Source organism: Nycticebus coucang, chromosome 10 (assembly GCF_027406575.1).
Source record: "Nycticebus coucang isolate mNycCou1 chromosome 10, mNycCou1.pri, whole genome shotgun sequence".
Taxonomy (NCBI): Eukaryota; Metazoa; Chordata; class Mammalia; order Primates; family Lorisidae; genus Nycticebus; species Nycticebus coucang.
This window is the reverse complement of record NC_069789.1, coordinates 7,498,756-7,515,204: the sequence shown is the minus strand read 5'-3', so window position 1 is coordinate 7,515,204 and position 16,449 is coordinate 7,498,756. Positions and strand designations below refer to the sequence as shown.

General features: G+C 38.1%; 1 protein-coding gene across 3 annotated transcripts in view; it reads left to right on the top strand.

Annotated features, from left to right (window-relative positions):
- CEP135 (centrosomal protein 135) overlaps positions 1–16,449 on the top strand; it is an 82,799-nt gene that overhangs the window by 34,219 nt on the left and 32,131 nt on the right. For all 3 annotated transcript variants that reach the window (XM_053607155.1, XM_053607156.1, XM_053607154.1), the window contains exons 12-15: positions 2,269–2,421; positions 3,322–3,474; positions 9,246–9,323; positions 15,045–15,196. In XM_053607155.1, coding sequence (XP_053463130.1) covers positions 2,269–2,421; positions 3,322–3,474; positions 9,246–9,323; positions 15,045–15,196 — 536 coding nt within the window. The remainder of the gene's footprint in view (positions 1–2,268; positions 2,422–3,321; positions 3,475–9,245; positions 9,324–15,044; positions 15,197–16,449) is intronic.

Here is a 16,449-nt window from a genome sequence, read left to right as displayed (position 1 = left end):
GGAGGCCCAGAATACAGAGAAATAGTAGCCTTCAACATGATGTGTGTGTGCGTGCCACTTAGGTGTCTTGAGAATAACAGAGTGGGAAAAGGGAGTTACTAACAGTTATACATTAGCACTAATGGAAGCAGCTACATACCAGATATATCTAGAGAAGAGTTAGAATTTTTGCTTAAGAAAGGCAGTAAATACTCAGGGAATTGATGTATTTTACCAGGTGTCATGGTAGGCACTGAAGATGATAAACAAGACCAGATGCTGGTAGAGCCTTCAGACGACCTAAATTTTAGTAGTACAGGCATACAGTAAGCATAGAATCATGTAAATAACTTTGTAATCTCGGTTATATGTGTTATTGAAGAAAGTACAGGAAAGGTTCAGCATGCTATCAGAGTATATAGAAAGAGATCTAAATTAGATTGGAGAATCTGGAAGGATTTCTTAGAGAAAGCGACATTTACGCTGAGACCTAAACAGTAATGAAAACAGACTGTCAAATCTCTCCTTTTCTAGAATCTGTACAGACCACTCACTTTCTGTAAGATATTTTATATAGATAAGGTTACTTATCTTATGGTTATTTAAACCTTGATTATGTCCTGAAACCCCAGTCTGCCTTTATCCCATAAAACATAATGCCCTTTAAGATGTTGCATATCTAATCTTCACCATTACACTTTGATTTTGCTTTTTAACTGAGAACTTAACTTTCTTCCAAGTAGCACTTGAAGAGTTCCCTATGAATATCTACCATTCATCAAATCTATATTGTCCGTGGTGTGTACATTACAGATGTATAAGCCAGGATTCTTTCTAGTGTACCAAATTATCAGATTATCTCTCCTCGGGGCTTCTACATTTAATACTTTAACATCAAGAAATTGTAGATCCTGGCTCGGCACTTGTAGCTCAGCCGGCTAAGGCGCCAGCCAGATAAACTGGAACTGGCAGGTTTGAATCCAGCTCAGGCCTGCCACACAACAATGACAACTGCAACCGAAAAACAGCCAGATGTTATGTGGGTGCCTGTAGTCCCAGCTATTTGGGAGGGATTGCTTAAGCCCAAGAGTTTGAGGTTGCTGTGAGCTATGACGCCATGGGACTCTACCCAGGGCAACAGCTTGAGACTCTGTCTCAAAAAAAAAGAAAGAAATTGTAGATCCTAAATCTACATTTATCATTTTTATTTTCCACAATAGCAGTGAAGATAGTAGATCTTTTGAATTGTAAGAATATTCTGAAATAGTAGGCATGTTCTTATTTAAATGTTGGAAGTAGTTGCTTATTCAGCAAACATCCTTAATATACACTGTATGGTAGAAATATTTACCATTTATCTGATTGTAAAAATAAACCTCATGTAGGTCTAGGGTTGGAACAGTTAGTTGGGGATTGATGTCCTTAGAAGATCCATTTTAGATTCAGTCACAGAAAACACTGGTAAATGTACTAGGCTGTTAAGTTACTTGCACTGGATATGCAGGCACACACATACTCTCCTGATCCCTTTCCTGGAGATTGTAAACTAGTGGTTCTCAGAAATTGGAGTGTCTCAGAATCACTTGACGGGCTTGAGAAAGCATAGTTTCTGGACCTACACCCAAAGTAGGTCTTGGGTGGTCTTCCTAATTTACATGTCTTACAAGTTTCCTGAACTCTCCTGATGCTTCTGGTCTGGGTGTTACATTTTAAGTACCAATAGTATGAACAATTCCAGGAGAAAGACCACTGAGCGATCTGATCAAGTATTATCACAGGCAGCTAAGTACCCCCCCCCTTTTTTTTTTTTTTTTTGAGACAGAGCCTCACCTTGTCACCCTTGGCAGAGTGCAGTGGCATCATAACTCACAGCAACCTCAAACTCTTGGGCTTAAGCAATTCTCTTGCCTCAGCCTCCCAAGTACCTGGGACTACAGGCGCCACAACAACATCCAGCTATTTTTAGAGACAGGGTCTTTCTCTGGCTCAGTCTGGTCTCAAACCCGTGCGCTCAGACAATCCACCCATCTCGGCCTCCCAGAGTGCTGGGATTACAGGCGTGAGCCATTGCTCCCAGCCCCTAAGTCCCTTCTTAGGAACTTAAAGGCTGGGAGATTTCCTCCAATACTGCCAGTATTCTTATCTATTCTGTTCTTAATTACATTAGAGGAACTTGTGTTCTTTTTCTCTGTTACCATCTTTCAGTCAGTCTCATCACCAGCATCCTTGTGACAACCATGTGGTGATAATTATAACAAATGATAACTTCTGTTTTTAATTATATTTCAGGGTGATTACAATTCAGAGATTCATATGATCACAAGAGAAAGAGATGAACTTCAGCGTATGCTAGAAAAATTTGAAAAATATATGGAGGATATACAGTCTAACGTTAAATTATTGACGGCAGAAAGAGATAATCTAAGCGTCTTATATAATGAAGTAAGAAATTTATAATTAAGCCAACAGATAATACAGAACCAGTTAACTATAATGGAACCGGTATATATCCTTCAAAATACTATAATATATGGACCTTGTGCTGTTTCTTCATGATTAGTATTAAAAGTTATCGTTTCTGCTAATACCCTGTTCCTGAAGCAGAGATTTCTCTTATTTTTTTTTCTGTATTTATTCTTCTACTTTTCTGGCCTATGTGCCAAGTCATTTAAAGGTAGTCTGCTTTTTCTAAAACTACCTGGAACGGGTCTCAGCCTCACTCTAAGCCAGGTTTATCCTTGGGATTCAGACATACTGGGACCTGTTTGCTAGAACAGTGGCTAATGTCCACTATTTTGATACATTGGTTATTAAGGACTTGGCCTCTAGAGAAAAAACTCTAGGAAAGAAGGAATCAGTAAAGCTTCCCTCTATTTACAAAATCAGTTGGTAGAGGGCAAGACGAGTCTGAATAAAGCACTGTGTCTGTCACCTAGCTTTGTTCCCTTGCCCATGAGAACATGAATTCCTACTGCTACTTTGAGCTGAAGAGAAGACATGTTGGTTAAAAAGTTGAAAAGACCTCTTTTCACTTTGAGTGTTTTTGGGATTCTGCAATGCAAATTGATCTTCTACTGGGCTTTTTTCCCTCTTGGCTTAAACTTCAACTTTCATGGATCTGCAGTTATCTGCTTATATGTCTGCTGTCTCCTTTCCAACATTTTTGTGGCTGGCACTTCCCTAGATCTTGACTTTTGATTTTATTATTGTTATTTTTTAATCATTTTACTCATTTTTGTTGGGATATGGGAAGAGAGTGAAAGTAACATGTGTTCAGTATGCCTTTTCTAACTGGGAGCATATCCAAAGTGTTTTTTATCTATATCGTCTTAATTTTTGAAGGCTCAGAAAGAATTGTCAACCCTAAGACAGGGATCTACCCTCACTACAACCTCCCATAATATTGTTAGTCTTATGGAGAAGGAAAAAGAACTTGCATTATCTGACTTAAGAAGAATTATGGCAGAAAAGGAATCTTTAAGAGACAAGTTACAAGTAAGTAATAAAATTGGCATATTTTTGAAATGTAATTTATTGAGAAAAACAGGTCTTTAAATATATTTCTTGTGAAGTTACTAAGAATGTACAACTAGATTAGGGGTTCGCAAACAGGCCAAATCCAGGCCACTTTGTTTCTGTGTGGCCTGTGAGCCAAGAATGGTTTAAGAAGAATATTTCATAGTTGATAAAGTGTTAATTAGAATACCTTGCTAATTTGTTTACATATTATTTATAACTTCTTTTTTTTTTTTTTGGCCGGGGCTGGGTTTGAACCCGCCACCTCCGGCATATGGGACCGGCGCCCTACCCGCTGAGCCACAGGCGCTGCCCATATAACTTCTTCTATAGTTGTATGACCCACATGCCTAAAATAATTACTGTCCTATTCTTTATAGAGAAAGTTTACTAACCCCCTAAACTCAATATTAAGATGCTCATGTGGAAAGATGCTATCGGCCAGGCATGGTGGCTCATGCCTATAATCCTGGCACTCTGGGAGGCCGAGGCAGGTGAATTGCTTGAGCTCACGAGTTCGAGACCAGCCTAAGCAAAAAGTGAGACCCCATCTCTACTAAAAATAGAAAAACTGAGGAAGAGGATCGCTCGAGCCCAAGAGTTGGAGGTTACTGTGAGCTGTGATGCCATGGCATTCCGGGAGTTCGAGATGGGTGAATTACTTGAGCTCAAGAGTTCGAGACCAGCCTGAGCAAGAGTTAGAGCCCCATCTCTACTAAAAATAGAAAAACTGAGACAAGAGGATCGTTTGAGCCCAAGAGTTAGAGGTTGCTGTGAGCTATGATGCCACAGCACTCTACCCAGGGCAACAGCTTTACACTGTCTCAAAAAAGAAAAGAATAAAAAATAAATAATGTCTTATTTTTAAGGGCAGCTTTGTGGAGGTGATCACTTACCATACAGTTTACTAATTCAGTGATTTTTTGCTATAGAAGCTTCTCAATTTATAGTGAAATTGTGTTCCAATAAAGCTATTGTAAGTAAAAAATGCATGTAATGTCCTGATAAGATTTGTTGAAAAATCTTAAGTTGAACCAGTTTCAGTCCAGTGCTCCTCAACTCAAAATAGGGTTACATACTGATAAACCCATTGTAAAGTTCATATAAATTGGGTACCATCTGTATATTTACAGACTTGCATAAGCATCACCACAGTTGATTTTAGAACATGTTTATCACAATAAAAAGAAACCCCGTAACTCTGTGGCCCCCAAACCCAGGCATGGTGGCTCAGGCTGCGTACCAGGAACATTCTGTGGTCTATTAGGTACTAGGACTTGCACAGTAGGAAGTGAGTGCAAGCTAGTGAAGCTTCATCTTTATTTAATGGGCCACTCCCCATCGGCTGCAGCACAGCCTGAGCCTGAGCTCTGCCTCCTGTCAGAGGTTGTCATAGGAGCACAGATTCTACGGTGAACTATGCACGTGAGGCATCTAGGTCCTGTGCTCCTTTTGAGACTCTAATGCCCCCTGGCCCTGTGGAAAAATCACCTTCCATAGGGGGACGGTGCCTCTTGCCTGTAATCCTAGCACTCCAGGAGGTCAGGGTGAGTTCAAGACCATCTTGAGCATGAGTGAGACCCTGTTTCTACCAAAAATAGAAAAGCTAGCTAGGCGTCGTGGTGGGCACCTGTAGTCCCAGCTATTTGGGAGGCTGAAGCAGGAGGATTGGAGTTTGAGTTGAGGACTTGAGTCCAGGAGTTTGAGTTGCTATAAGCTAAGTTGACACCACAGTACTCTAGCCGGGGCAACATGTCTCTGTCTCAAGGAAAAAAAGAAAAAAAATCATCTTCCATGAAACTGACCCCTGGTGCCAAAAAGGTTAGGGAACCACCATAACTCACAGTGTTACTCCCTGTTCCCCCTCAGCTCCCTCAGCCTCCTCAGCCATGGACAACCACTAATCCATATTCCATCTCTATAGATAGGCCTACTCTGGGTATGTCGTGTAAATTGAATCGTTCAATATGTGATTTTTAAATGTTTGGTTTCTTCTATTAGCATAATGTTTTCAAGATTTATCCATGAGAATTACTGCTGTGGACTTGTATACAACTTCCTTCCCCTCCCCCCGAGAGAGGGTCTCACTGTTGCCCAGGCAGTGGCAGGATCATAGCTTATTGTGGTCTCAAACTCTGGACTCAAAACAATCCTCCCACCTCCCCTCTTAAGCAGCTGGGGCTGCAGGTATATCCACCATGCCCCACTATGTAGAAATTTGTGTGTGGGTGTATGTTTTCTTTGTTCTGGCATGTATCCTACTCATGCAGTAACTGTCTGGGTCATGTGGTAAGTCTGTCTTTAACCATCAAGGCCAAACTCTTTTCCAGAGTTGGCTTTAACACACTACATTACCACCAACAGTGAATGAGAAGTCTAATTTCTCCGCCCCTGCACTGGTACTTGTTGCTGTCTTTTGTATTATATAGTAGAGTCCTTCTGGTGGATGTGCGGTAGTATCCGTGGCTTTGATTTGCATTGCCCCAGTGGCTAATGATGCTGAGCATCTTCTCATGTTCTTATTGGCCTAAAAATGGCCAATTAAATCTTATTTTGGAGATATTTCTACTCAGATTCTTTGCCAATTTTTTTTTTCTTTTTTTTTTGTAGAGACAGAGTTTCACTTTATGGCCCTCGGTAGAGTGCCATGGCATCACAGCTCACAGCAACCTCCAACTCCCGGGCTTAAGCGATTCTCTTGCCTCAGCCTCCCGAGTAGCTGGGACTACAGGCGCCCGCCACAATGCCCGGCTATTTTTTTTTGTTGCAGTTCGGCCGGAGCTGGGTTCGAACCTGCCACCCTCGGTATATGGGGCTGGTACCCTTCCGACTGAGCCACAGGTGCCGCCCTTCTTTGCCAATTTTTAAATTGGGTTATTTTTCTCATTATTACTGAGTTTTAAGAGTTTTTAAAAAATATTTTTAGGGCTGGGTGTGGTGGCTCACGCCTATAATCCCAGCACTCTGGGAGGCTGTGGCAGGTGGACTGCCTGAGCTCACAGGTTGGAGACCAGCCCGAGCCAAAGTGAGACCTTGTCTCTAAAAAATAGCTGGGCATTGTGGCAGGCACCTGTAGTCCCAGCTACTTGGAAGGCTGAAACAAGAGGATCGCTTGAGACCAAGAGTTTGAGGTTGCTGTGAGCTGTGATGCCATAGCACTCTACTGGGGGCAGCAAAGTGAGACTTTGTCCCCAAAAATATATATATATTTTTATTACAGCCCCTGATCAGATAAGTGATTTGCAGATACTTTTCTTTATTCTGTGGGTTATCATTTCACTTTCTTAATGGTGTCTTTGAAGCATAAAAGTTTCTAATTTGTATGAAGTCCAGTTTATTTTTTCTTTTGTTTTTTGTGCATTTGATGTCATATCTAGGGGCAGTAGTTTATATATTTTTATGATATAAAAAATAAATATATTAATATGTATAAAGCACATAACAGTCCTTAACATATTATAAATACTAAATATGGTTATTATAGATTTCATAGTTTACTGGCAATCAATATTATTAAATTAATGCTTTTAAAATAGGAGCTTAAATTCGGAATAAAACACTTAAGCATTATAAGAGTAGTCTTTGTGTCACAAATTTTAAGTTTTACCCCCAAAATGCAGTTTCAGAATACTTTTAATTGAAATCATTTGGAATACTACATTCTAGAAAGTGTTATAAAACAAGTATTGAAATTACCAAATGGAAAACTTCTACGCAGCTTGGCAGGTTTTAACACAAGCTACTGCCTTATCCTTTTCCATAGCTGTTGAAATGACCGAGGAATATAAAAATAGGATTTAAAAATGTAATAGTACTGAAAACAAAGAAAAAGTTAACAGTATTACTGGAATCCTTATGGGTTGTACTAGGCAGGATTTTGTGAGTTTACACCAGGTCTTTTACTTAAAAACCATACTAGTCATCTCAATCCTTAAGCCTCCTCTTTCATTTCCTATTCTACTGTCTAAGTAGTTGTCAAATCCAGATCTAACCTGTCCCTGAAACTCACCTCTCAAGTACACCAAGTCTCATCAGTGGCTACCACTTAGGTAATACTAAGCATTTATTAAGCCCTTCCCATGGGGGAGGTACTGTTCAAGGTGCTTTTCACCTGGGCTATCTCAGTAAATTTTTTTGGTAGGTACTGGTTACAGAGATGGTCTTCGAGTTACAGTGAATTTAACTAAGTTGCCCCAGGTCACATCAGCTGTGACTCACAGGGACTCTGGCTCTTGAGCTCATGTTACTTTCTCTTGAATTTATTTACTTCTTTCCATTTCCCTGCTACTATCCCATTAGGATCTTTGTTCTCTCTCCCCTGCTTTATTGTATCCGTGGCCTCTGTACTGGTCTTGCCTCTTTCAAATCTCTGTTTCACGTTGAAGTCAGTCGTCATCCTTCAAAGATACATGTGTAGATCTGATCATGTCATTTCCTATCTATAATCCATTAACTGTTTTCAAAGATGTCAGTGAATGACCCTTCTCTGTTTTGAGGCCTGGCTTCTTTTTCCCAAACTCATATTTCTTGTTCCTTACCCTACTTTTTCAAGACTCAGACCTAAGGGATTTTTTCTTGCCTCTAACTTTCTACAAAGCTATTGAAAGATCCCTTCATACCTTTCAGTCTCCTTATCTAGCTAATTTCTATTCATTGTTTAAGTCTAGTTTTAACATCATTTCTTCAGATAGGAAGTGAAGCCTCGACTCCCAGATTCCTTCTTGATACACTAGAAGTTCCTTTTCCTAGCAGAATATTCATGAATTTTATGACTCTTTTTCAAAGGTTGTCTTTTTTAGTAGGCTATAGTATCTATGAAGCCAGAGACTTTATTTATTTAATTTATTTATTTTTTGCAGTTTCTAACTGGGGCTGGGTTTGAACCCCCCACCTGTGGCATATGGGGCTGGCACCCTACTCCTTTGAGCCACAGGCACCGCCCAAGCCAGAGACTTTATTTTACTCACTTCTGTATTAACACCTTGCCTTTTGCTTGATAGGGAGTATGTGTACTCAGTACGATCTGGTACTGAGTGATTAAATGCATTTAGTATAGTGACCCTTTAAACCAAATGTATAATTCAAACATCAGATGTCTTTTGCATCTGCCCTGGAAAAACTCTCAGCACCCAGTTATATCACTTATGCCAGACTTATGTAAAATAACCAGAAAAAAGCCCTGGTATTTATAACATTGGCTAGCCTGTCCTTGAAACTGTGATCTCTTTCATGGCCATGTGGTGTTCTGTTTCCTAGGTCTTTCTGATCTTGTTTTTTCTTCCTTTGCATTCTGTTTCTCTTACACCTCCTCTTGTAAGGGTATACTCCTGAGGTTGTTGCTTAGCTTGATGGTTTTTTCCTTTTTTTGTTGTGCTAATATGGATTGATCTGTGTAAATCTTTATAAATGAATCCATACCAAACTTTGTCTTTGACTGTAATCACACATGGAGATAGTGGAAAAGATGAAAACCTATTGTGCTTTTTTTAATGAAAGTCATTATTTTTGTTAAATGAGTAATGATTTTCTTTCTAAAACATTTCTATGTTTTATAAAAAGACAAATAGATTATAATAGCACTGTGATGCCACGGCACTCTACCCTGGGTGACAGCTTGAGGCTCTGTCTCAAAGAAAAAAAAAAAAAAAAAAAAAGAATATAATAGCACTGTAGACTTCCATTGCTTACCTTGGGGATTTTGTTTTATTATCTGATAATAAATGAACATTTTGTATAAAATTCTTTTTCAGAGTGTCCAGGAAATGAGTCTTCATGGAAAGTCAGAATTAGAAAAAACTATTGAACATTTGACATGTGTTAATCATCAGGTAACTTACTAAACTGTACTTGGGATATATTGTATTGTATGAGTAACTATGTCATTTATAGCTTTAATATACTATGTTTTTTAAAATTACACAATAATCTGCCAGAAAAGCTGTATAACAGCATTTAGGAGGGTGAAGGATGATTACTTGGATTCAGATCTATCTCTGCCTCCTGTTACCTGTAAGTTATTTGACCTTTGTGTCCCTGGATTTATTTATAAAAAGAAATAGTGCTACTACTTTATAGGGTTTTTATGAAATTAAATTAGTTAATATATATGAACAACTTAGAAGAGTGTTTGTGTATTATAAGTACTTAGTAGATATTAGTTATGATTATTGTTGTTTTTCTCATATAAAAATCACATAATAGAGACAGTAAAAAGTGAAATTCACCTTCCATTCTTCCTTATTCTCCGTAGAGACACGATTTTTGATAATTTGGTATGTTTTCTGAGTCTTTTTTTCTGCGTGTGTTTCATTTTCACTAGTTTCTTTTATGGCGTCCTCACTATTTTATTTGCTTTTCTAATTTGGCTTTTCACTTCATCGTGGGTTGCATTTTTCTTTCTCTTCATGGACCTGATAATTTTAGATTGTCAGACATTGTGAATTTTACCTCCTTGGTTGCTAGATAGCTTGTATGCCTGTAGATAGTTTTGAGGTTTGTTCTGGATATATTTCAGAAGTAGCCTGATCCTTTTCCCTCTTGCTTTTAAGCTTCATAGATGGGACCAAACTAGCTTTTAATCTCACACTAATTTTATTTTACTGTGGAGATAAAACCCTTTTGATGATGCTACTTATTGCCCCATGAATTACGAGGTCTTCAAATGACTGGTGGAAAGAGGAACTTTTCCTGACCCTGCATGAACTCTTGAGTATTGTTCCCACCAATTCTTTAATGCTGCTTTCCCTGGCCTTGGTTTTCTGTGTGGAGCTCTCTCTATTTAGTTGATGACTTAACAGGTATCTCATAGATTGCTGGCGCTCTCTTGTGCAGTTCCTCTTGAGATCTGTTTCATGAACTTCAGCTGTCTTGGCCTTCTTGACTCTGGCTTGGCTTCTGAACTTAGCGAAGACCACTGGGCTCCACCTGGGTTCCCGTCCCTGTCCTGCTGCCAGGAGGGTCTCAGGGCAGTAAGCTGGAGCAATCGCAAAGTTCACGTTTCTTTCCTGAATCCTAGATACTTTTTTTTTTTTTTTTGTGAGACAGAGTCTTATTATGTTGTGTTCAGTAGAGTGCTCACAGCAACTTCAAACTCTTGGGCTTAAGTGATTCTCTTGCCTCAGCCTCCCAAATACTTGGGGCTACAGGCGCCTGCCACAATGCCTGGCTATTTTTGTTGTTGTTGTTGTAGTTATCATTGTTGTTTTTAGTAGGCCGGGGCCGGGTTCGAACCCGCCAGCCCCGGTGTATGTGGCCGGTGCCCTAACCACTGAGGTATGGGTGCCAAGCCTGAAGCATAGTTCCTTGAAAACCATTGTTTCATATATTTCATCCAGATTTTAAGTTATTTCAGTCAGGGGGGTAAATCTGATCCCTGTCACTCCAGCTCGATCAGAAGCTAAAAGCAAAAATTAATAAATTAGAAAATATATCTGAAGAATGTACTAGAAGTCATTGGAAAGAGACTAGGAGATAGAAAATAGGAAGTTAAAATATGAGAGGATAGAGTGAGAATGTGTAACCCTCTGACTACTATTTGGTTAGAATTCCAGGAGAATATAATAGAATGTGGTAGTATTTGAAGAGATACTGACTAATAATTTTCCAGATATTATGAAAACAAGAATCCTCTGATTCAAAATGCACAATGAATTCCAAAACATGTCAAATCTCAAGATAAAAAGAAAATATATATCATTTTATTGGTCATAAATAAGTTACTTATGGATACATTTACAGGATCTTTATAAAAATATTATATAACCATATAAAGACATTAAAGAAGATATAAATAAGTGAAGAAACACATCAGATTTATTAAAAAGTGACAGATATGGGCTTGGTGCCTGTAGCTCAGTGAGTAGGGCACCAGCCCCATACACTAAAGCTGGTGGGTTCAAGCCCAGCCCGGACCTGCTAAACAACAATAACAACTGCAACCAAAAAATAGCAAGGCGTTGTGGTGGGCACCTGTAGTCCCAGCTACTTAGGGAGGCTGAGGCAGACGAATTGCTTGAGCCCAGGAGTTTGAGGTTGCTGTGAGCTGTGATGCCATGGCACTCTACCAAGGGCAACATAAAGAGACTCTATCTCCACAAAAAAGTGACAGATATGATGTGTATAAAAATAACAAATTCTTCCCAAATTGATGTACACAGTTAATATTCTTCTAGCTAAAATCCCAAGAAGGTAGGGTGTGTATGTGTGTGTCTATTTGTGTGTGAAAATTGACAGTAGATCCGGAAATGTACATGGAAGCAAAGAGCTAAGAATCACATACAAACGTTAAGAAGAACACGGTGCTGGGCTTGCCCAGCCGTGTATGAAAGCTTGACAGTCATAGTGATTAAAATAGGGATTAAGAGGCTGGTATTTAATAAAACTCCAAACCCACACACAAAGGAAATTTGAACTGTGAAAGATCAGTGGGGAAAGGAATAATTATTTGATAATTGTTTCTGGGACTATTGGCTATTTATATTTCAAAAAGAAGAAATTGGATCCTACCTCAAATATGCCTTATCCCCAGATCAGTTCAAGGTTAATTGCATCCTTGAATGTTCCGGATATAATTGCATTTTTTTTTTTTTTTTTTTAAAGAAATGCACTAGAAAATGTTTTTGACCATGGAGAAATAAAAACAATAGTCATTTATACATGTATATAATTTATTATATGTGTGTCAAGTACTTTTCTCAACATTTTATATGCATCATAAAAAGTTATGGGTACATAATAGTATATTTGTAGGGTACATGTGATGTGTGATACAGGCATACAATGTCAGTTAATCTAATTGGGATGATTGGGTTGTCTGTCACTTGAGGTATTTACCATTTTTGTGTGTTAGGAACATCCTAATTCTACTCTTTAAGTTATTTTAAAGTATACCCTAACTTACTGTTGATTGTAGTGACTTTCTTGTGCTGGCAAATCTTGTGTATTCCGTCTATCTACCTTTGTTTTGTACGTTAGCATTCCTACTTTATCCCTCCTCCCTGCTACTCTCCCAGCTTCTGGTAACCATATTCTACTCTCTGTCTACATACGGCGAGATCACGAGAGATTTGTCTTTCTGTGCTTGGCTTATTTCACTTAACATAATGTTCTCTAGTTCCATCCATGTTGTTGCAAATGGCAGGATTCTGTCCTTTTATGACTATATAATATTCCACTATATATACATTATTTTATTTTCCCCATGACTATATGAAGTAAATGCTAATATTATCCTCATTTCACAAATGAGGGAACTCAGGCAGAGGGCAGAGTTGCCCAAGGTGAAACAGCTAGTAGGTGTCTGCTGCTGGAGTGTGTGCTCCTAAACAAAATCCAAACACAGATTTCCTAAAGGAAAACATGGATAAGTAGGACCTCATTGACAAAAACATCTTTGTTTATTTACTAACCGTAAATCGAAAAGATAAGCCACTGACTGAGGGAACAATTTATTTATTTATTTATTTATTTTTGTAGAGACAGAGTGTCACTGTACCGCCCTCGGGTAGAGTGCCGTGGCATCACACGGCTCACAGCAACCTCCAGCTCTTGGGCTTACGTGATTCTCTTGCCTCAGCCTCCCGAGCAGCTGGGACTACAGGCGCCCGCCACAATGCCCAGCTATTTTTTTGTTGCAATTTTTGGCCGTGGCTGGGTTTGAACCTGCCACCCCCGGTATATGGGGCCTACGCCCTGCTCACTGAGCCACAGGCGCCACCCTGAGGGAACAATTTATTACACATTTAATCCCCACTTACCAAAATAAACAGAAGATAAGAATAAACACTTTATGGAGGAAAAATTTACAAATGGTTAATAAGCATAAAAGGATGTTTTACCTCAGTGATAGGGAGATACAGAGTATGACCACAGGAAAATCATTTTACATTAGGTCATCAGAAATTAACAAGTTGTAACAAGTATTAGCAGATATGTGCGCAGCTTCTGGGAATACAAACTGGTACCTCGTTGTAGAATAACTTGGTATTAGCTAGTAAAGACATACATACCCTGTAAGCCAACAGTTCTTTTCCTAAGTATGCACCCTACATGAAGGTCAGCAAACTATGGCTCCCAGGTCTATTTTTGTAAATTTTTTATTAGAAGACAACTTTTTTCATTTGTTTATGTAAATTTGTGGATAGCTGTTTTGTGCTATAATTGAGTAGTGGTAAAAAGACAACCCATAAAGCACTCTTTTTCTTGTAGATCTTTTTCTAGAAGTTAATAAATAATTGCCTTTTTTTGTTTTGCATTGCATTTTGTTACTTAACAGGTTTTTCATTGACCCTATTGCTAAATTTTGTCAAGAACTCCAACATCTCTACTATAGGCATATATATTGGTTCCAATTTTTTTCACTTGATGAAGACCTCCCATCTTGAGCATTCTGTTCTTACTTCTTTGTTGCCATTTTAGCAATGTTTCCATAGGGAGAGGAGATAGGATATGTGGTCAGTCCACAGTTCTAACTCAAAGACTTGACATTAGTTACTGATACTTACTGTTTTGAAATTTATACATAGGTCATTATTCCATCTAGATTCTGGAACTTATTTTTGCATCTAAAATAAAGTAAAAATCTGACTTTTTTTCTCCAATGAATCTGTCCCTACTCTTATTTTAAATAGTTTATCCTTTTGCTACTTCTTTAAAATGCTGCCTTTTCTAAATACACATCTGTTCATGATGTTTACTCTTTCCACTTTCATGTGTTTGCTTGTTTGTTTCTGTGTGAAATCCTCACTGTTTTAATTAGCGTCATTATAGTTTGTTTTGATATCTTTTAAGGCAAGTCTACCTGCATTCTTTTCACCTCACATTTTTCCATTTTTTCTTAACTTTCTTTTTTCCTAAATGAAGTCAGAATCAAATATAAGCCATCTCCCTTTAAAAAAAAAAAAAAAAGGCTCTGTTAGGATTTTTTTTTTAACTAGAATTTCATTGAATCTGTGCTTATTAGAAGAAATTTTAATACATTTACAATACTACACTCCCATCCAGAAACATGATGTATATTGAGATGAAATCATGTTTCATGACCTTCAGGAAGTTTTTTTTTGTAGTTTTTGGCTGGGGCCAGGTTTGAACCTACCACCTCCAGTATATGGGGCTGGCACCCTGCTGAGCCAGAGGTGCCGCTCAGCCTTCAGGAAGATTTTACTCTCTCACATAAATCTTATGTTTGGTTACCATGATTTCTTCTCTGGTTTTTCCTCAATTCTGTACTATTTACTTACTTTTAGAAATTTCTCAAAATTTTCACTCTGCTAGTGATTTCCTTTTCTATTTTATTGCTGTTGTAGATACATTCCTTTTCTTTCCTTTATTTTTTTTTGTTTGTATCTTTAATTTCAGTGAAAGTGAGGGAGAGAGATGAATGTGTGTGCCCATTTTGACATTGAGAACCTAAACAATATGTATAACTTATAAAATGTTTTTTAAAATAATTTCCTTAGTTTTCATCCAGAAATATTATTAAAGAGTATCTAAGAAAAATAAAATTAAGATATTAAGATATATACCTATTAATTTTTTAATTTAAATTATAGCTTGAAAGTGAAAAATGTGAATTAAAGTCTAAAATGTTACTAATGAAAGACACAATAGACTCGTTAGAGAACAAATCAAAACTTCAAGCTAAAAAACTTAGCTTTGCAACGGGTGACTCATCTCATCACAAAACAGAGATGAACTCACTTAGGTAAGTTTATTGAATGTTATGTTATTTTATTTCTGGAAACATGTTTGTGGTTATGTAAAGTTTATGTGGCATTTTGGACTCGGCAACATCTCCCAAGTTGACCTTGCAGCAGAATCATCTGGGAGCTTTGAAAAGTATGGAGTATAGAAGGTTATTTCTAGAGGTTCTAATTCACTGAATAAATCTGGATAGGAATTGAGTATATATATTTTTCAAAACTTTCATATGTTAATATGATTGTAGGCAAGGTTTTGAATCTACTTCCTTTTAAAATCCTCCTTAACAGTTACTTTAGATCATTTGTATTCCATAGTAGTGGAGGATTACTGAAATTACAGAATTTTTTTTCTTGCCTCTTTTCAAGAAATGTAAAGTCTGATTATTTATCTCCTATTTTTTTTTTCTTTTTTTTTTTTTTTGTAGAGACAGAGTCTCACTGTACCACCCTCAGGTAGAGTGCCGTGGCGTCACACGGCTCACAGCAACCTCCAACTCCTGGGCTTAAGCGATTCTCTTGCCTCAGCCTCCCGAGTAGCTGGGACTACAGGCGCCCACCACAACGCCTGGCTATTTTTTTGTTGCAGTTTGGCCGGGGCTGGGTTTGAACCCGCCACCCTCGGCATATGGGGCCGGTGCCCTACTCACTGAGCCACAGGCGCCACCCTATTTATCTCCTATTTTTAACTCTTTCAGACTTAAAGAAGTTAAGAAGAAATTAACTTTTTAAAAGAAATTTTTAACCAAGGAGAGGGACACGTGTAGTGTGCTTATTAGGAAGAAAACTCTGGTGAAACTATTTAAAATGGACTTTTTAAGTATTAGAGACTGATGACAAACAGTGGAGCCCAAGGGTCTAGACTGAAACAGTGGCGAGAACTTGGAGAACCGAGGCCAGATTTAAGAAACATTTCTTACATAAAATCAAAGGCTGAGATGACTTATATGAGAGGGGAAATAAAGCAGAATATTTTACCTTAGGATACATGATTGTTGGTTAATCTTTAATCAATTTAGAACAGAGACTCAAGGAAACAAAAAGTGAACACAAAGTTAGGTTTTCTTCTGGACTGAGTAGCTACAATAAGTTTTAAAAAAATGCTGAAGGTTAGAAAAAGGGGACTGTGCTGAAGAGTCAGAAGAAATATCTCTAAATTACATTTGCACAGGAATGTTTCCAGATGTCAACTAGACATTACATTTGTGAAACTAAATTAGTTATGAAGCAGTAACTACATGAGATCAGAAAGGATTAT